General features: G+C 37.7%; 1 protein-coding gene across 4 annotated transcripts in view; it reads right to left on the reverse strand.

Moving 5' to 3' along the window:
- Positions 1–22957, reverse strand: part of ntm (neurotrimin) — a 471807-nt gene that overhangs the window by 45020 nt on the left and 403830 nt on the right. For all 4 annotated transcript variants that reach the window (XM_023275098.3, XM_023275099.3, XM_023275100.3 and 1 more), the window contains one exon: positions 16234–16466. In XM_023275098.3, coding sequence (XP_023130866.1) covers positions 16234–16466 — 233 coding nt within the window. The remainder of the gene's footprint in view (positions 1–16233; positions 16467–22957) is intronic.

The following is a 22957-nucleotide window of genomic DNA, read 5'->3' on the forward strand; positions in this document are numbered from 1 at the left end:
CTGGGTCAGTTTCTGGCCTTGTCTCTCTCCACTGTCTCTATAAAATAAAGGTATAATTAAATCCTAAACAGCATTTGAGATGACTGTTAGATAGAAGCAAACTGTTCATTTAAACTAGGGGGCTGGTGGATTTAATGTCCCTGCAGAGGGATTTCCACTGGGTGGGGGAAGAGATGGAGATAATTCCATGAATCAATATTTGTATGAATGTCCACATAGAGTCTTTTATAGTTACAAGCATTCTGATGTGACTACCTGTATAGAACACTTAAATGACAGCTCCTTTTGTGTGGTGTGTTCACACTCTTTCATCATTTTTATAAAAACCCATCTGATGATGTCTCTGGGTGTTTAAACACAAGTAAACAAAACATCCCAGGACATCTCAAGACAGAGTTGATGGCTGCATATGACTGTAATGATTTCTTCTCGTTGTTTAACATTTTTTTAAGTTTTCCTGCATATATATTGTTTTTTTTCCCTGACAGATGTGTCTAAGCAATGTTTTTGTCATTTCCATTTCAAAGTAACAACAATACGTCTCTATTTTAACATTTGAAAATCATCAACTAAAAGTGTATGAACAGAGTGTCACCAGTGCTTTATTGCTTTTTAAGCAGATCAGACTTGTTTGTAAGACTAAATTTGTATGAATAATTTATTGGATGTCAGCTTAATCCCCATTTACCCTTCCAGAATGACAAAAGCATACAGCAACTGTGTCAGCATTGCTAAGGCTAAGGTTCAAGAGGCAAATGCTCCAACTTTGTACATGGAATATAAAACAAAAGAAACAAACTACAAAAGATTGAGTTTTTAAATGTTTTCAACACAAGCTGAAAGGTTATGATTTTTGTAAACATTTTTGTGGTATTATAAATACCTAAAAATTAAATATAAATACAGACACTGTAGTAAAAATCAGGTGTGTTCACTGAAAAAAAAAATAATGCCCTATAAATAAAACCAAGCTCATGAAATGACAGCACTAAAATGGAGTTTGACTTGGACGTGAGGTGAAACATTTTCAAGACTCAAAAAGAGAAGTCCAGCTGAACTTTCTGTGAAACATTTAGAATGTTTAGATGATTCATGTCAAAGTAACATTCACATAAGTGCCTGAACCCAAGGTCTCCCAGAAAACAATGTGCAGGGGGCCTTGATTTACGATGGAAACCTGTTCCTAAGGTGCAACACAACTTGATTTTTGCCGTAGGTCGGAACTCATGTACTGTGACGTATGTGGCATACAACCGGCGAATGTAAACAAAGCTATCTTCCTTGTATAGCGCCACGTGACAACGTATTTGTCAGTTTCGCTCGCCAACTAGTTCCCGCTTGAAATTTATTTTAACATCACAGATGACGTACGTCGGAGTGATGAAATAAGACTTTCTTTATTTATGTATGGGGGATGGCGATGTAACCACGAAACGCCGTAGGTTGAGGACCTACTGTATTGTAAAGCAATGCCATTCACTTCAACTGACAGTGGTTTTAATGTTGCAGTCTATTGAAAAGAGCTTTCAATAAAAATGACACAATCACACACTACCTTTCAAAAGTTTGGGGTCACCCAGACAATTTCATGTTTTCCATAAAAACTCACACTTTTATTCATGTGTTAACATAACTGCACAAGGGTTTTCTAATCGTCAGCTACCCTTTCAACATCATTAGCTAACACAATGTGCATTAGAACACAGGAGTGATGGTTGCTGGAAATGGGCCTCTGTACCCCGAAGTAGATATTGCATTATAAATGTCATCCAAATTCGTTTGTCTGTTTTTGAGTAATGTTGCTAACAGAAGTAAGGATTCACGTATGCCGATCATCACATAACTCCACCGCATTCCTTGGCGGAGTAATAAATATTCAATTTACATAAATAGCAATGCAGTACTGCTTTTATTTTATAACAGGGGTGTCAAACTCATTTTAATTCAAGGACCACGTTCAGCTGAATTTGATCTCAAGTGGGCCGTACCAGTAAAAATCATAACATAATAACTGATAAACAACCAGAACTGCAAATCTTTTCCTTTGTTTTAGTGCAAAAAAGTCCATTCTGAAAATGTTCACATTTAATGAACTATCTTTTTACAAAACATTGTGGGCAAACTGAAATTTATTCAGAAAAGTAAGTTAAATTTCAACAACATCATGCCTCAGTTTATCATTTACACATTAAAACTTACAGATCACAGTTTATCTACAAAGGCACAAAACACTTTATGATCAAAACAACTTGTTTAGGTCTAGAAACATTGTAAAATGTACACAGATTGGACCACCTGGCAGGCCGGTTTTGGTATGTGTGACACCCCTGTTTTAAAGGAAAGTCACAGAATGAAGGTAGAGGCACTGCATCTTGTTATGCTTTACGAGCGTTTCATTCTAAAACGTTTGTAGCTGAGTCAACAAACTTTTTGCCTCTGCAAATTTTGGGTCACACCATATGTAGTACATGCAATACAAGGCTTTCTGCTTTGCTGCAGTATTATAGCCATGAAAACTGCATGAGCTACAGTATCCCTGCTGGACAGAGTAGGCCTTTGCCTTGTTCAGAGATCACCTATTGAGTCTTAGTCCTAATCAGAAACTTGGAACTGCAGTAGCACAGGAGGGTCTGATTGATCATTTCTTTTGAAAAATGATTAATAGTTTGTGTCATTGTCATCAAAGGGACAACTGAGTATTTACAGACTGGACACAGGTAGGTGACCTGGACAGAATTGTTCCTGCACTGTTATGACAAGAAAAGCCTAGTGTTAGCCCTCCACTCTAATTACCCCCTCTCGTGCACACACATCAATTATTCCTCCTGGAAAAATGTGGTTATACAGTCCTATTGTGCAGTCTCACATCCCTTTTGGAGACATAACAAGAAGTCTACATGAGTGAAAGTTTAGTATTAGTAGTCAGTAGTAATTAGACTGAGGGTTTGACTGAATGAATGAATGAATCTGATGTCCTCTGAAATCATGGAAAACATACATCTGTATGTGTGTGTTAATGTGTGTATGTGTGTGTGTGCACTTGGTTAGTATTTTCTGGCCTCAATTTCATATAAAGTATGTAAAATTTTCTTTTAACAGAGGTGGCTCCTCATATCAGTCATTACATAGCAGTAATTTTACTTGTTTGTTCTTGCTCTCTATTCTTTGTTTCCTGTGTTATTATACATATTTTTGTGCTATATCATATATCATATTGTACCAGGCAATGAGTGGTTCATTTTTCAAAAAAACACTACTTTTTAGTTCGTTAGTTAATTAGTTAGGGGAGCTTCTATGTTGTGGTTAAAATAAACTGACATTGACTGCCTGCTGGACTAAATAAATGGACATTCTGCAGTTTTATTGTTCCATCAACCCAGACCTTGCCCCAGAACAGATACCCTGATTTCTTTGTCGATCTATCTTTAAGCAGATTGACTCCCTCATTTGCTTCCAATGAACAATAGTGGGAATTCAATTGTCACCTGAGCATAAACATATGTTGCTCTCAGACACTTGTTTTTCCCCTCAGATACACAGAATAATGGTGGAGACCACAGTATAACTGCTGCTCTTCTCACCTTTTTGCCTAGGGCTTTGTCGTTGCATTACTCATGATTTGCTACTGCTACTTAACAAGCAGCAAAAAGAAGACTGGAAAATTTATTGAGTGGGTGGTTAATATACATCAGTTGAATTTGTAGCAGTGGTTGGTTGTGACCAGGACACAGCTGAGGGTTGTTCTGTTGCATTAAATATGTTATGTAGGCTTATGTTTTCTTTCTTTTTGTTTTGCTCTGAGCTGAAATGTATTATTCTGCTATTCATGGAGTACCTCATGTCAACTCAATTACTCGTATGCTTGTGTGTTGGAGCACTTTCTGTGAGGGCATAAGAATTTGAATGGGGTACATCCATTTACATCCATTTAAGTTTGAATTACTGTTGGCAAATCATTGTAGTTAGAGCAGTGAAACAGGTGGGTATATATATATATATAAATAAATGAATCATTGTGGTTATTTTGGATATGTGAGAAAAAAAGTCACAAAAAAAATCTAAATATTCAAAATAACATCACAAAATAAAACACAACAAAACAAACAAACAAAACAAAGCAAAAAACAATAACCCAACGTATCCAAAAAGGAGTAGGACGAAGCAAAAGCTTATTTACTCCTAAGCCTTCTCCATCTCAACTGTCAGTCACTCAGTACCTCACTCCTGTAGTTATTTATGTACATATCTACTAACAAAACAGAATATAAAAAATATAAACAGATATTAAATATTCAGAGATATACCCATATCAAAGCCCTTCCTCCTCTCTGTGCCTTGTGAAAACCATATTTTTGAACTGCTTATTAAAAAGAAAAATAATAGAATAGCTATCCTGTGTTTCTTCTTTTGCGGTTGAATATTCATAAATGACATCTGGTTCAGGTATACATTAAGTGTACTGAAATTAATTGCTTTTTTAGCAAGCAAAAGTGAGACTTCATCTATTCAGTGCAATCATAGCTTTTATTCTATAGTAGTGGTGAATGATAATTTGGGCATATTTGGTTAATTTGATGCATGATGACAATTTTTGTTTAGTCGCTTTTTTTTTTTCTTTTTTGCAAAGTTTCTCCCACCCATCATTTTCCTTACATGGAACATGTTTCTGATTCATTTTCATGTTTTTCATTTATTTACATATAACCCAGAATGCAGAAAATGTAATGCAACAAGCAATAATATTAATAACAAAGTATTTAAGCTAACAGTTAGAACATCATTTTCTATAAAAAAAATAAATAAATAAAATAACCAGTTGGTTTAACAATATACTGTATATTAGAGACACCCACCTTGCAGAAGTGTACGCATACAGGAGCTAAATCTTTCAGCTCCGGGGTGTTGCTCTATATATCCGACCCAGACCTCTGACCTCTAAATATAGGGGGTTGGGCTGAAAGTGAATTTTCCTACAGGGATCGATAACATATCAACGGTAGGCATGAAGCTTAAACTGTCCACATGGACCAGAGTTTATCCAAATAGCCCAGCAAGGACACTTTGCTGTTTATTCAGCAGTAGGATTAATGAGCGCACCAGTCAAACATCCCTCTCATTATTTCACAGTACACACAAAGTAGAAGGAAAGTAGAACTTTATAAATTGACACAAGAAAGGGATTTATTGCACTGAGTCACTTTGAACAAAGTCTGGCTTGTCCTTTTAGACATTCAGATTTTCAGAGAGATGACAGTCACATAACAGTTTTGTTTTTTTGAATTAAGCTGCAAAGAAATTTTACTGTAAATCTAAAAAAAAAAAAAAAAAAAAAGCATTCAAGTAACAGTAAACATTCTGAAGGCTTAATGGTCCAAAAATGTCTTACAAATGTGTAGGTGGATGACTAATATATTGTAATTATTTTTTTCAGAATGTCTTTATTATAATAATATTTTATGTTTATTTAACATAAAATGCTCGTTTTTAAACAAATCTTAAAACATTTCTTAACTATAAAGGCATATGCTTTTCATATACCAATATAATTCAGTATATATGATTTTGTAAATGCCTTGCATTTAAATTGTACCTTTTAATTGTAGCAATTTTGCTCAGCACCTTACAGTGCTTCTTATTCACCCATTCACACATCAATGGCAATGCAGTATAGCTGGTCTGCCATCAGGAAAACCTGTGCTTCACTGCAGCATGTAGAGGGTCTGGGGAAGTGGATAGAACTGCAAATCCTGTGATTAATGGACAACCCAGTCTTCTTCTTGAGCCATAGCTGCCTCCATCTCATATGAGTTTCTGTAGTTATAACCTCATGATACATATGATATGAACACATGACTAGATACAGACATGGATAGCATGTGCTCATTCTTTTCATGTTATACACTGAAAAAGTCACCACCTGGATGAATATGTTTCAGCTGGCAACAACTTCTTTAAAGTTATGATCTGGAGTTGGTCAGGTCCAGGTTCAGCAACGTTATGTTCCCAAAGAATGAGGTTGTCTTACTACCTGAATATACTGAATGACCAGGTCTTTCCATCAATGGATTTTTTTTCTTCCCTGACGGCATGGGCATGTTTCAAGATGACGATGCCAGGATTCATGGGGCTCACATTGTGAATGAGTGGTTCAGGGAGCATGAGACGTCATTTTCACACATGGATTGTCCTCCACAGAGTCCAGACCTCAGCCCCATTGAGAATCTTTGAGATGTGCTGGAGAAGACTTTGCGCAGCAGTCTGACTCTCCCATCATCAATATAAGATCCTGGTAGAAAATTAATGCAGCTCTGGACAGAAATAAATGCTGTGACATTGCAGAAGCTTATCGCAACGATGCCACGACGAATGTGTGTCATTGTCAAAGCTAAAGGCAGTCCAATGAAATATTAGAGTGTGTGACTTTGCATTTGGATGGGCAGTGTACAATACAATTTCAGAGAAGATGTATAAAATGTGTAAAAGGGACCTATACTTGTTCGACTGGGAATAGATCCTGGGTATACTGATAGAAGAAGGCTGTAGGTGGCGCTGCTAGGAAAGAGAAAAAGAAGGCCAAAGACACAGTTTATGGATGTGGTGAGAGAGAGCATGCAGGTGGTTGGCATGACGGACGAAGATGCAGAGGACATGAAGAGATGCAAACGGATGATTCGCTGTGGTGACCCCTAATGGGAGAAGCGGAAAGAAGATCTGCAGTGACTCAAAATACTGAAGTTCTTACAAACACATTTCCAGTATCTCTAGATGCTTGGTATGATAGGCAGTCGGTGGGTTGGCATGGAAATAGGTAATGTGAGATTGTGTGAGAAAGGTGTGGATATTTGCTTTTAAAGATAGTAAACCTGCAGGCGTCAGAATGGGAAGTCAGTGCAATCTGAGGAGATGATCTGCAATGACAGTAGCAGAGCCTGAAAATGAAAATGGCCTTAATATTATCTTGTCTGAAAGGCAAAAACAATCATAGTCTATGAAATGGGATGAAAAAAATACTCTTACATGAACGTACTGAATATACTAAATATATTTTATGACGATGAACTGATACAACTATCATCCAGAAGCCCCTAATGGTTGCAATGCTCACTACATTACATACATTAGACTGTTTTCAATTTAATATATATATATATATATATACATATATATATATATATATATATATATACATATATATATATATATATATATATATATATATACATATATATACAGTGCTGAACAAATGTGTTAAACTATCTGTCATAAAAACAAGAAAACACAAATATTTTAGAAACCTATCTTGTTTCAAACTAAAAATTGTAGTGTTATTTATTAGGCAAATAACAAACTGGAACAATTAAATAGTTCTTATTCAACATAAGTTAACCAAAAATCTGATTACTTTGTATGACCTCCTTTGGCCCTGATAACATCTTGCATTCTTGCTGCCATTGTTTTTATGTACTTTTCCACAATCTCTTTTGTTATTGAGTTCCAAATAGTTTCTAGCTGTTCCCAGAGATTTGCTTTGGGTGAAACTTTTTGTGCGATCTATTTTTGAATTCAATAAATCCCAGATCTGTTCAATAAGATTCAAGTCTGGACTTTGACTTGGCCAGTCCATTAGTTCCAGTACTTTATTACTCTAAAGTTTCTTATATTCTGTATTGATTACATGTTAAGTAAAAATATTATTAGGCTTATAGTTTATGAAAATCAGGAATTCAGAATCTCATTTTATTAAAAAATATCATATAATCAAAAAATACAGTACAGAAATATCCAACTTAAAACATAATGGTGTAAACGTAAGGCAATATAACTTTGAAACGACGTGTATCAGAAACATAACAACACAAAAAGGTATAATATGCATGAAATCTGTCCCAAAATAATAGGGGTAAAATGTGCAGGGGGGGTGTGGCAAAGTCTGAACAAATCTGGGCATGTTCTCAGTAAAACATGACCTAATGAGAACCTGATGTCCTCTGTAGGGTGTGATCTAATGGTGAAATATGATAACCTGATGTCAAGATCTGACCAATAGATTTAGAAAAGTATGACTGTGTCAAAACTGTCACTCCAATAATATGCCCCTTTAGGTGTGGAAAAATGACCAACTGTCACAGTATAAAAGACAATGCACAGCTCAGTATCTTTGATTATTCTTCTGGTGTTATCACTACTAAGAACTACTCCTGGATTTTCTGTTGACAATAAATCCTGCTGCCCTCAAATGCTGACTTCTCCTGGTGATTCTTTGAAGATCTTTAAAAAAGCTTTTAAGACATTTGAACATGGCCCATGATTTGGACTTAGTTTCCACTTCATCACAACATGGTAAAAGTAGGGACTGACATAAAAGCAAGCTCTATGAAATGTACTACTTCAACCTTCACAGGGTTTAATTTATTTAAAATCTCACAGCAGTCTTTTTAGTAACAGCTGAAATGCAGTGTTGGGATCGAAGTGCTGGATGAACCAACAGACTGATGTCATCATTTGCCGGCTGCACAACAAGAGTGGCAAAAGCGAATTTGTGAAGGCCCATGTTCTATAGTAAACAAGTGCTTTGATAAACAAGTGTTGTGTAGGAGTTGTATATAAAAAAAAAAGTAAATTTAAAAAAAATGGCAATAGACTATCATGTCGAGTTTTTCTTTCAACGCCACTGGTCACGGCTGGAGGAATGGAAGATGGGCTTCATTCAACTGGCAAATACTTTCATTCCCTGTATTGTTAAGGTACACAGTGGCAGCAGGAGAAATTACACATACACTAACCCCACACATTGTACTGTGACTGACCTTTACTGTTCAAGTGTTCCTCAGCTGCCTCAATCAACTCACTTTCATCCTTCTTGCTGTTACCGAGGCTACGACAAGTTAAGGCTATATTCAAGTTTTTGTTTTAACACAGCACTCACAAAGCTCATGATACATTTACAAGAGGACGGAGAAGAGAAAAAGTTCTACTTGCGTAGTTGTACTCTATATAGAACTCCGATGCATTTGCTGCTGTGCATTTTAAGGATGTGGCTCTCTGATGCAATTTGAAAATGTTGCACAAAAAAAGGCATATTTACTTTCTGAGACAAAGTTCTAAGCTCTGTAGCAAGGCTGTAGTGTGTTTTCTTAGTGTTCATCCACAATGGAGTATAACCGCATGTGTCTTCATAGTCTTCCACTGTTGTTTCAAGTGAATGAAATAACAACTTTACAGTCAGCCTACAAGAAGGTAAAATGTGCCAATGTTCTGGCGAGTATTATACCGTTAGTGAGTAAATGCTCCAGAGAGTAATTATGGGCCTTCTAATAAACACAAAGGATACTGTATTTTATATATGTGGTTAAAGTTAGAGCTAAATGTTTTTTGTTTGATTGTTTATGCTTATCCCACCTTGGAAAGCCCTCAGATGCTTCAGCTGGACAGGAATAAAACTGAGAGTAGCATGGAAAGAAAAAAAGGGCTAACTGCTATAATTATCAACAAATGGTGCCAACCATGTTATTTTGAAGGAACATTTCTGCAGCCCTGAACTGTTAGCAGTGTGGCTAAATCCATACAACATAAAGGTTTCATATGCCATCCGAGCTGTTGCTTACATCCCTCCCTACTGTAACACAGCAACTGTGTGTGATGTCTTCCATTTCACGACTTCAGACTGTAAATTCTACATCCCAGTGCAACCAGAATGATGTCAGAAGACTTCAATCATGTAATGCTCTATTCATCTTCAAGTTTGTCGATTGTTCTACCAGAGATGTCAGAAGTCTGGCCTGCTGTAGACATCCAGTTATACAAATCCTCATTAATACTCCACCAAGGAACGCAGAAGAGTTATGTGACGATCGTCATTGGTTTGTCTGTCTGTTAGCAATGTTATTCAAAAAGGGATTAACTGATTTACATGAAATTTTCGGGGAAGGTCAGAAATGACACAAGGACCAATTGATTAGATTTTGGCAGTGATGTGCCTTATGGTCGGGATCCACAAATTTCTGTATCATTGATAGCAACAGGGAGTCACTGTAACTATGGCAACAAGTGAGGTTTTTTTTATTATTTATGCTGTTCTCATTTCTATCATTATTATAAATATTTATTTTATTATTGTTTTATTGTTCCTGTCATTACTGTCTATACTACTGCATGTCAAAAAAAATTTGAACATTATGGAAAAAGTGTGGGATTTACCATCAGTTATTTAAGCAAAAGAAAATATAATACATCTTAGACTCATTGCCTGTTTACCTTCTAATTATGATAATTATAGTCTATAACTCATGAAAAGAAAGAAATTCAGTATTTCAAAATATTAGAAGATTTAATTTTTGATTTGAGTAATTACCATTCAAACCATAAAACTACCATGTGTCTTTTGGTCTAGTTCATTACAGGTAACGACAGTCATGGGTAAGAGTGTTGACAAGGAAGGTAGGCCACAGAATGATGGCTGTTGGTAAAGTGCTATATCGAAGTATGTTAATAGAAAGTTGACTGTAAGAGAAAATAGTGGTAGGAAAACAGTGCACAAGCAACAGTGCCTTGAAAAGATTATCAAGAATACTCAATTCAAGAACTTGAGGGAGCATCAGGAGCAGTGGACTGAGGTTGATGTCAGTGTGTCAACAGTCACCAAGCACAGATCCCTTCAGAAAAGGAGCTACAACTGTTGCATTCCTGATGCCTCATAGCCTAAGGAGAAAAAGAAATGGACTGTTTCTCAGTGGTCCAAAGCCCTCCTTTCAGATAAAAGTGAATTTTATATTTCATTGGGAAATCAAGATCCTAGAGTTTGGAGGAAGAGTAAAGAGTCTCAGAATCCAAGGTGTTTAAGTCCCGCGTTAACTTTTCAGTCTGTGATGATTTGAGGGGCCATGTCATATGCAGGTGTTGATCCACCGTGTTTTATCAAGTCCAAAGTCAATGCAGTCATCAACCAGGAGATTTTAGAGCCCTTCATGCTTCTATCTGCTGACAAGCTTTATGGGGATGTCAGTTTAATTTTCCAGCAGGATTTATGACCTGCTCACAGTGCCAAAACTGCTACCAAATGGTTTGTGAGTCCATGATATTAATGTGCTTGATTGGTCAGCCAACTCACCAGATCTGAACCACACAGAACCCCATTTGGAGTACTGTCAAGAGTAAGATGAGAAACATCCAACCTAAAAAACACAGACGAGCTGAAAGCTGGTGTCAAAGCAATTTGGGCTTCAATAATACCTCAGCAGTGCCACAGGTTGATCACGTCCATATCACCTTGCACTTACACACTAATGCATGTTGATGGACCCCAACCAAGTATACAGAATGTAAAAGTGTATGAATTTCAGGAGAAAATATAACTAAACAATTAATGAAATACTTTCATAGGATGCAAACTGATGGATGATGTTTACTTGCTCAAAATGTAGGGATGGAATTATTGCAGTTCAACGCTCTCTATATCTCTGTCTGCAACTACAGAGATCTTATGTCTTGTAAATAATCTATGAATTCATCTGATTCAAACATCGCTGCTTGACCTCAGATGACTTATTGTGATTGGGCATGGTTCCAGGGACTGACTGCTCATGCTGTCAAGATGCTCTGATCAAATATTCTAAAAGAGAGAGGGAGGAGAGCCAGTTCTTCATAATGAGCTCTATCCAGAAACATAAACAAGTGCTTATCTCCTTCACAAAACGTGCCATCACTGTGCTTATAAAGCTGCTTTCACTGATCATATCATTAGATCTGCTGTTTAATTTACACTGGGTCAGAGCAAAATAAGATTTCTGCATAAGGCACTGACACGGTGTACCTACAATTTTAAATGAATATGTATGCTTAAAAAAATGACGTAGTTAGTGTGTAAATTGAGGAAAATAAAATCATCATGTATACACACACACACATACACACACACATATATAGGACTGTGAAAAAGTATTTGCGTATTTGTCACATTTAAATGTTTCATATCATCAAACTAATTTTAATGTAGGACAAAAATAACCCAAGAAAACACAGAATGAAGTTTTTAAATGTTGATTTCATTTATTGAAGGAAATATGCTGTCCAGCCCATCTTGCCCTATTTGAAAAAGTAATCTCCAAATGCACACATTAATTTGTCAACTGGGTTCAATTTCACCATCCGCACCCACATATGATTACTGCCAGGCATCTCTAAATAGAATCTGTCTGGCATTTCAAAGTAGCTAAAGAGTCTCAAAAAGCAGCACATGATGCCCCATTCTAAAGAGATTCATGACCTGATGGGAAACAAAGTCAATGACTTTGTCAGTTTGGAAAGGGTTACAAAGCCATTGCTAAGGCTCTGGATCTCCAGAGTACCACAGTGACAGACATTATCCACAAATGGAGAAAGCATGGTGAAAGAGTGGTGAACCTTCCCAGGAGTGGCCCAGCTACCAACATTTCTCCAAGACCACATCGAAATCTCATCCAGGAGTTTATAAAAGATCCCAGACGAACATCAAAAGGACTGCAGGCTTCACTTGCCTCAGTTAAGGTCCATCTACATGATTCCACAATATGGAAGACACTGGGCGAAAATGGCATACATGGGAGAGTTACAAGACGCAAACCAAAAAGAAAATAAAGGTTCATCTGGTATTTGCAAAAAAATATCTGAATGAGCCCCAAGATTTTTGGGATGACATCCTGTGGACTGGTGAGTGAAAGGTGGAAATTTTTGGAAGACATGGGACCGTTACATCTGGTGTGAAGCTAATACTGCATTTCACAAGAAGAACATGATATGAACAGAGAAACATGGTGGTGGTAGTGTGATGGTTTGGGGCTGTTTTGCTTCCACAGGACCTGGACGACTTGTCATAATTGATGGAGGAATGAATTCTGCTCTCTATCAGAAGATCCTCCTGGTGAATATCCACCATCAGTTCATGACCTAAAGCTCAAGCTCAAATGCTTTATGTAGCATGACAATGACCCAAAGCATACAAGTCCAGCTCTGAGTGGCTCAAAAAGACCAAACGAAGGTTCAATCGAATTGAGATGCTGTGGAAAAATCTTAAAAGGGCAGTTCATGCTGAAAAACCATCTAATGTGGCCAAATTATATCTATTCTGCAGAGAAGAGTGGGTCAAAACCCCTCCATGGTGATGTCAAAGACTGATCACAAGTTATCACAAACCATTTTTTTAGGTTAAGGGGCAATTGTTTTTTCACTGTGGTGATAAAGGTTTTCAATAAATCTTTAATAAACCATAATTTATAAGCTATATTTTGTGTTTTGTAGGTCATCTCTGTCTAAATACATTTAAATATTAGTTTGATGATCCTGAAACTTTAAGTGTGACAAATATGCAAAAGTAGAACATATCAAGAAGGGGGCAAACACTTTTTCACAGCATTGGGTTTTTGTACAGTTGGAAAGAAGGTTGTTTTTTTTTTTTTTGTCTGTCTGTTTTATTGGACAGAATAATCCTGGACAAGACACTGCATCTGTTCATTCCTGCCCCTGTGACCTGACCTGCCTACTGCATTGCAAATGTATGCGCATGACTCCAGGGAATAAAGACAGTATCTAATTAGAAACTGCAGTGTAGTTAAGATGTTATTATTGTGTCATTATCACTTGCTTGCTTGCTTTGTTTTTAGTGATATTCTTGCTGCTGAAGAAAATCTCATGTTGTTTGTTTGGATTCTGTTATATATACTAGTCAGGTGGTTTAAATCAGCAATCCAATGAGAATAAGACATAATCGACAACCCCATTTATATGCACTGAACCTCAGTATCAGCTGGTGAGACAAACTGTCTCAATCCCCTCTTCTCATTCAAATGATCTTTGGTCTGTGATTTAAGGTTAAGAAATAAACCCATAAGGGTGTGTTTTTGTTTGTATGTGTGTTGAAGCATAATGGGAGTTTTACAGTTGTGAACTGTTTTCCAGCTGAACTATGCAAGTAGAAGTTGTAGCACATAAATGGGTGTTTCTCAACCCAAGTGGGTGTTCCAGAAATCATATATGATGACTGATTGTGAAATTTCCTCTCACATTCGAGAATCCTTACTGAGGAATTCTATTAGGGTGTTGTAGCTAGATGAAGACTATGTCAATATGCGAGCTAAGAAATGAGACACTGATAGACTATATGGGTCATTCCAGAATTGGAGGATGTTTTTCAAAATGTTTTTAAAAACACCATCCATCCATAATCTATACAGACAAACAATCGCACTTGCATTCACACCTATGGGCAATTTAGAATGATCAATTAACCTCAGCATATTTTTGGACTGTGAGAGGAAGCCGGAGTACCCGGAGAAAACCCACGCATGCACAGGGAGAACATGCAAACTCCATGCAGAAAGATCCCGGGAAGGCTGGGACATGAACCAGGGATTTTCTAGCTGCAAGGCGAAAGTGCTAACCACTACACCACTGTGCAGCTGTTTGAAAACACCAATAAGTAAAATGCCATTTTTTTGTTGCCTTGTCTTCTTCTTGTCCTACAACATGCAAGCAACCCTGTTAGCATACCTTTTTAGCTGGCAGAAGTATTTTTTTTTATATTTTCATAGCAGTGTCAGTCTTGATTGAATGTCTCACTTTACCTCATGTAATCCTGTTATGCATATTATCTGGATAAGACAAATTGTTTTTACTTTTTTCTTTACTTTTTTACATCAGTAAGTTTGCCCTGTTGATCAGCAGTAACAGATACCTAAATATCGAGCTTCTCCTGAGGAAAAAACAAAACTAAAATTAGCATCCATTAGTAACACCGTTAGTGTGATTAGAATAGGGTTAGCAAACAACAAATAAAACATGTAATAAAAATTCTACCATTGATTTGTAAGCTGAACCAATCAAGCCTTTGATAGTTTACTACCTATTATTGATGAATATGTAGTCAAACATTGTAATAAAGAAGGTTTATTTTTCAAAAATTCCAATTCTGGAATGACCCATATAACTCCTTAAGCGATTTGAGGACTTTGTGCACCTCAGTCAATTAAAAGCATACAAACTATGTCTTCTGCACTCTCTGTGATGTGATGGAAGCCAAACAGCTGACTGGCTGCTCATGCACATCGCTGTTCAAGTCATCTAATGGTGCTTTCACTTCTACTCATAGTTGCATTCACTGAAACGTGGACATTGCACTTGACTTGGCCAATTATGCAGAACACATATTCCTGCCAGCAGCTGCATTTTTATAAGAAGCAGGTTACATTTGTTTGGTTTTTTTAGTATACTATATTATAGCTAAATCTTATTGAATTATTCACATGGTGTAAACAAGTATCGGTATCACTTCAGAAGTTATAAATAAAAAAATGTCTTTAGCTTCAAAATGCACATACTTTCAGTTGATCTTTTTTTTTCTGGAACAGGGTTGTTGCATTATTATTGTTTGGTATTGTGTTATAAAGAAAGTATGTTATAAAGTAAGCTATGAGCAAGAAATCCAAACTTGGGAAATATTATCTAGTACTTTCTCTGTTAAAAGCTTGGGGATGGCATCTTATGAGCAGCACTTTATGCTACATGGATCATCTGCATATCAAATCAGCAGCCTTAAACTGGCCCATTACACTATGTGCATACAGCACAATGCACCTCAATGTGTCTCGTATCCCATGAGGATTTTATCACAACTCCACACTTCATTATAGCCAAAGCATCTTAACATCTGGTATTCCCCATTAACCTCACCTAATGTAGTGAATGAGGAACACACTCCCCTCCCACTCCTTGAGCAAGGCATTTAGCCTGTAATTGCTCCAGCAGAGCAGTACATGAGGAAATGAGATTCAAAAAAAGGCACTGCATGCCTGTTCTGACTCTCTGGTTTGTTCACTTATGCCCTCATGTGCTGGTGCTCTTGAATGACACATCCCAACCATCAGTAATGTGTAGTGTGCATAGTGTGCAAGACAGCGTAAAACATCTGTGCTTTCAACATAGGAGGAGCTAACAATTGCAATATCAAGAATAGTATTAGAAGAACATTTGCAAGCGGTGGTACTGATATAGTCGGGTGGCCACAGTTTCTCTTTCTATTCTCTTAAGTTTATGAAAAAAAAGTAAAGAAAGTGGCAGCAGATTAAAAGGAAATAGCATTTTTACAGAAATTCAGACCGACATTTATTCAACTTGTTATCAATGCAATCGCTGTCCAGTCATAAAATAGCAGCAGTGACATTAGTAGCAATGGCAGCGATGTTCTCTTTATCTGTGTTTAGTTACCTTGGACGAGGATGTGCACTGAGGTGGTTCTTGGTCGACTGCTTGTCTGGACTGCGCACACATACTGCCCCTCGTCTGTCATGTCCACATTCTCAATCTTGATGGTAAACTCCTCTTGATTTAGGGTCACCAGACTCACTCTGGGATCCACTGACCACTTATCTTCTCCGGCATACAGTATACTCGACCGGTTCAGCCATGCTGTGTGTGTGACGACGTCCCCCTGTGCACACCTGTAAAAGAATAACATGATTTTTTTAAAGCATTGGAAGTAACGCTTTTCCTGGTGTTATTTTAAAGTCGGGTGAAGTCCAGATCAGTAAAATTTAGACCCAGTTTTCTTGCTTGACATAATGTATACAATCAAGCCAAGCAAACAATTCAAAAGTCTAATTTGTCAAGCACTACTCCTCTTCCTTCCAGTACATAAGGACTCTTTATTATTCATTGCTATTTTGTTTTTCTGCTCGGCTAGGGTGAACAATCATCCCACTGATTAGCAAAGCTTTAACCAGAGAGGAGGAATTAATCAGTGAAACCAGCTGGTGCAGTGTTTGGTTGAGCTGAAAACATGCAGGCTCTGAAATCCCCTTTCCTCAGCTGGTGTACAAACCTGCTGATGCATATAAAGGCTGACCCTGTATCATAAGACAGTGCAGTGAACGGAGCCCAGGTCAGCTGAAGTTTACATGCATATTCTCCATGTCATTGTGACATGTCAGCGATACCATTTCAGTTCCAGGATGAACGGGAGAGGATTTAAATGTCCAGTAATATTTCGATATGCAACACATGTATGCTGATACGCACTGAAATTAAAATATTAATACAATTTGAGGTAGCAGTGATGACGTTAAGACCTTTCCTGGAATTTGGACCATTTTTAATGAGCTTGGTAACTTCACACATTGTACATATGCAAATACAGCTCTCAAACATTCATGTGATTTCTTTTGTAAATCTGCCCACACACTTGGTTTGTGACATTCAAAACTGATTCAGACAATAAGCTGAAACTGCACTGCTGTGCTCCATCGCAATTACAACAGATTGGTTGCACCAGTCACAAAATGCTGCTTTGATACGAGAGCAGGGCCACTGGTCTTTGACTGTTCCCACAGAGCAACACATCTGCTGTATTTTCATGCTGAATCCTTGGATCCTGCTGAGAAAATACTGACCCAGAACTACAGGAATTAGGTAGAACTTACAAGTGAGTGTACCGGCAGAAGAGGAAATGAGTACATTGCACAAACACTGCATTTGGCTGCCAATTGTTTGTCATCTTTGTTTACTTGGCTTCCAGAAGTCTCATTTTCTGATGCACAGAACAGCAGGAGGTTCAAACATTTGAACAGTTTTTGAATTGCGGCAGTGCAAAAGGAGCTCAGCACTTTGCAACTGAATGACCCACAGCTCCATTTACGCTGTCACAGCTTTTGTTACACCATCACTCACTTCCACTTCAGTGATGGCAGTAGGGTCAATGGGATCCTTGGGGCATTTGTGGTGCTATGGTAGGGAGGGAAGACCAAAAAATGTGTGTGTCTCTGTGTGTGATTGTGTGCAATCAATACATGGGAGCAATAGCTTTCAAAAATAATGGATCACGGTGTACGTGAGAGGGTAAGGTTATCAATTTACTATGACAAAGTGGATTCAAAGTAGGGTTTTCATTTGTAATGGCTACAGCAAATTAACTTCACTGAGCTGTAAATGTATTTCATAGTGCAGACACACTGCCAAATGTTAACCTTTATAAATAACACCAACAATGGCAGGGTTTGAACTATGCCTTCCCTGGAACTTCCTTTTAAAAGGGTATGGTATGCCTGAAAACAAGAACTGATATGTAGAGAATTTAAGGTCACCCGCAGACACACAACAACACATGTTGGCTCACTCGAATGTAAAAACTGAAGATGAAAACTTTTCTTTCTTGGAGGCATTCCAACACACAACCTGAGCAACATATCTACTTTGTCAGCCTCAATGTCCTTGATAGACCATCACCTTAAGACATGTTCTCATCATTTCAGAACGGGAAACTATTTTTGATTCTCGATGAAGCAACACGTCTATTCCCCACACAACTGTGAAACACATTAAACCCTTCACACTGAAAAACTCCACATTTCACTAAAAACGGAACAAAGTAATAATGACATGTATAACTCCAGCAAAAGGTAAAATTTGAATGTGCTCTATTTTTGCAAATTTTGAAATTGGCTGTAAATATTACAGATGCTGAATCATTTATGTATATACTAGTTAATTGCATGGAGCTGCTATGGACAAGAATTGACCTTCAGGTTGAAATTACAACACAGAGAGAAGGCATAAAGGCGGTTTGAGTCTCTGTTACTGCTCTGAGGTGATAATTTGGCTTCTAGGATCACAAATCACCCCTCCAAAGTAAGCAAAATAACAGCATGGATTCTGCTCATCAACATATATCAAAGGCAGGGTTACAAAAACTGACATAAGTATGCTTAGCAGAATCCTCTGAAGCCTGGCAGGTCTGAAAGACACCATGTTAACCCCCAAACCAGCCAGTGGGTTTGTGAGGCATGCTAAATATTATCATTATTATTACTTATGGCATTATACCTTTGTTACACTGTCCAAATTACATTTATGGGTCCCCTCTACTTCTGCCCACGTTGTGCTGTTTCTGTACAGGCACAGGGTTTTAAACTGCAGTGAAAAATAATCCCATAGTCAGGAAAAATGTGACAGGAGCAAAAATCACCCAGAAACTGATCTCAGTTCTGGGGGTCCCTAAGAGTACAGTGAAAAGATTTGATACTTAATCATAAACGTATCTGCTCCACCTTTCTTCAGTGCAGATGATGCAATGAGTCCCTCTCACAGTTTTCATGGCAGTTAAAGAAAGATTTGAGATTTAGCAAAGTCAGGGATATGTTTGTTTGCATCTTCTGAAAATATAAACGCAACTCAGAAAGAAAGTTTTAAATGTCCTGTTAAGCCCTACAGTCAGGAACTTACTTGTCCCTTAAACATGTGTTGTAATTCCTACACCATTCACCTGATTTTCATGTAAATGCCCTCAAATTAAAGCTGGAAGTCTGCACTTAAAGCACATCTTGACTGTTTCATTTCAAATCCATTGTGATGAAGTACAGAGTTGAAATGCTGAAAATTGCGTCAGTGTCCAAGTATTTGTGGCCTTGCTTGTACGTAACACTCTAACAAATGAGTCAGAGTGGCTGCGCTCCGGCCGATGCCTTCGCCTCATCAAGGGGAAAACAGAGAGACTCAGGAGGAGCTTTTCTCCTCAGGCTGTCAGGACTGTCAACTCTGACCTCCAGTCAGCACTTCACTAACAAAGACCATAAAAACATAACTGTAAATACTGCAACATTGCACATGCACATCACACAGACTGCACATCATCCTCACTTTTGCACATACGCTACCTCTTGCACTGTACACATTCCATAAATATGTCCATTTTACCAGTTTGTATTTATTGTATATTATAGTGTTACCTATTTGTATTTTTTGGAGTATTTGTATTTTTCTTTTGTGTTTTATATTTTTTTACCTATTTTAACATTTTGTATTTATTAGACCTGGTGGACAGTCACTGCATTTCACTGCCATACTGTATGTGACAAATAAAAAATCTAATCTAATCTAAGTACCTTTCTAATTCAGTCATATGGACTTTTAGCCTACCAATTTGTTAGTCACTTGGACTTTGGAATTTTGATTACCCACATTACACTAATATTCAATATTATATCATTGATGAGTAATACAGTTAATCTTCTGACTATTTTTTCATTTCCAGCCTGGCTTGTCTTGAACTGATCTTATTTATAGGGAAGTACATAAGTGATACTCACAGCATATTTATAAATAAATAAATAATTGGAATTAAAAAAGAAAAAAAGAAAAAAAATCTTAAGTCTGAAGTGGTGAAGCATCTCCTGAATTTACCATGCATCATTACCAAACACTGAGATGGGTGGACTTCTGACACAGGCTGTAGTGCAACAGTAACTCGGATTAACATGGTGTATAACATTAAACTCTTGATCATCCAGTGGTATGAAAAAGTATAGGCACCCCTCTGAGTCTGCATAATAATTTACTTTGTCTTGACAGAAATGGTCACACTGGCATGCCATTCATTTACTAATAAAACCTAAGTATTGGGGTATTTTCCAATTTTCCAGACAAAGATTTTTATTGTAGCAATATTAAACTGTATGAAATTAAAAAGGATGTGAAAAATAGGCCGTGCAACAATGTGGGCACCCTTGTCATTTTGTTGATTTGAATACCTGTAATGACTTAGCATTGATTAATTGGAACATGCAATTGGTTTGGTGAGCTCCTTAAGCCTTGAACATCATAGGCAGGTGCATCCAATCATGAGAAAAGGTATTTAAGGTGCCCAATTGCACGTTGTTCTTCTCTTAGAATCTCCTCTGAAGAGTGGCAACATGGAGGCTTCAGAACAACTCTCAAACGACCTGAAAACAAAGATTGTTCAATGTTATGGTTTAGGGGAAGGCTACAAAAAGCTATCTCAGAGATTTCAGCTGTCAGTTTCCACTGTACGGAATGTAGTGAGGAAATGGATGACCACAGGCACAGTTCTTGTTAAGGCCGGAAGTGGCAGCCCAAGAAAAACATCGGAGAGGCAAAGACGAGGGATGGTGAGAACAGTCAAAGAGAACCCACAAACCACTTCCAAACACCGACACCATCATCTTGGTGCAGATGGTGTCACTGTGCATCATTCAACAATTCAGCGCACTTTGTACAATGAGAAACTGTATGGGAGAATGATGGGGAAGAAGCCTTTTCTGCTCATACGCCACAAACAGAGTCGCTTGAGGTGCAAAAGCACATTTGGACAAGCCAGCTTCATTTTGTTAAAAGGTGCTGTGGACAAAGACTGAGTTATTTGATCATAACAAGGGGCGTCATGGTGGCGAAAGAAGACAGCATTCCAAGAAAAACCCTTGCTACCCACAGTAAAATTTGGTGGAGGTTCCATCATGCTGTGGGGCTGTGTGGCCAGTGGTGGTACCGGAATCTTGTTAAAGATGAGGGTTACATGGATTCCACTCAATATCAGCAGATTCTCGAGAATAATGTTCAAGAATGACTCTCAAAGTTGAAGTTATGCTGGAGCTGGATATGTCAACAAGACAACGACCCAAAACACTGCTCATAATCGACTCAGGCATTTGTGCAGAGGAACAAGTACAGTGTTCTGGAATGGCCATCCCAGTCCCCAGACCTGAACATCATTGAAAATCTGTGGGATGATTTAAAACGGGCAGTCCATGCTTGGTAACCATCAAACCTAACTGGAGATGTTTGGTAAGGAGGAATGGTCCAAAATACCTTCATCCAGAATCCAGACACTCATTAGAGGCCATAGGAAGTGTCTAGAGGCTGTTATTTTTGAAAAAGGAGGCTCATATTAAAAATATTGATGGGATTTTTCTGTTGGGATGCCCAAATTTATGAACCTGTCTAATTTAATTTTGATCCATATTGCACATTTTCTGTTAATCCAATAAACCTCATCTCGCTACTGAAATATTGATAGATAAAAATGAAATTGCAGATCCAAACACCTAATGATTTATAAATGAAAATAATAGAAATTGTCAGGGGTGCCCAAACTTTTCATTTCACTGTATGAATTTTATAGAGCTCAGTTATCTTACCAGTCTTCAAGGTCAAGGCTGTGGTCAGCGCCTCCTACGGAAATGCAGCCTTCGATGGTTTTTGTTTAATTTGAGAGGGTCAGCGACACAGTAAAGACTTTCCTGGCACCGTGTTTACAGTGTCTTCCAATTTCCAATTCATGAGAAACTGCGTGGTCATGTTGTGTGAGTGGGAGTGCGACCACTTTGATTGCGATGAAAGCGCACACAGAAAATCGTCAGATATGAGAATGCAGTGCTGGTCTTTCGACAGTCATTAAATAAGGAGCAAAGAGGAGATATAATCCAGTGGCTATTTTGTTGAGTTTTGCACTACATGTCATGCCAGCAAAGTCTCTCAGTCTACAAAAATTCTCACTGAAACATCTGCATGAATGTCAGTACAGCTGCCATTTTACCTGGTGTTACATGCTTGGCATAAGGAATTTTATATTAGAAGTCAAAATTCTCAGCAGTTAATTGGAATGATCCCCTTTAATGTGTATTTTTAGAACTTCATTGAAAAGGAAATCTGGTTTGACTTAGGTTGTTATTGTTATATAAACTATATGCCTCACCGACTAAATCCCCCAAGAGAGCAACAAGAAGAAAAACAAAGGGATAAATATTTTACATTCCATATATGCTCCTCTTATCGCTTCTGCACAGATGGCAAACAAAATTTAATCCTAATAAATTGTCAATCCTCTCAAAAGCATGAGAGGTTGAAGGGAAGAGGAGATGAGCTTAGGAGGTGAAACTGTAACTATCGGCAAGCAGCTTCTCCAGTCTCCCCCCCGCATGGTTTTTAACGGTAACGTGGAGATCATTAAAAATACATGACACTTGTTGCTCCACAATCACCACTCGATTTTATTTACATTACAGATCAATTGAGTCAGTGCTTAATGTTATGTCATCAGTGGCTTTGCTTCCAGAAACACAAGCCTCATCTCTTTCAACACTGAGTTAGTGAAGAGACTCACATTAGCCTGTAATGACTCAGATGCACTTAAGCTGAAGATGCG

The sequence above is a fragment of the Amphiprion ocellaris genome, chromosome 14, assembly GCF_022539595.1.
Source record: "Amphiprion ocellaris isolate individual 3 ecotype Okinawa chromosome 14, ASM2253959v1, whole genome shotgun sequence".
In the NCBI taxonomy this organism is placed as follows: domain Eukaryota; kingdom Metazoa; phylum Chordata; class Actinopteri; family Pomacentridae; genus Amphiprion; species Amphiprion ocellaris.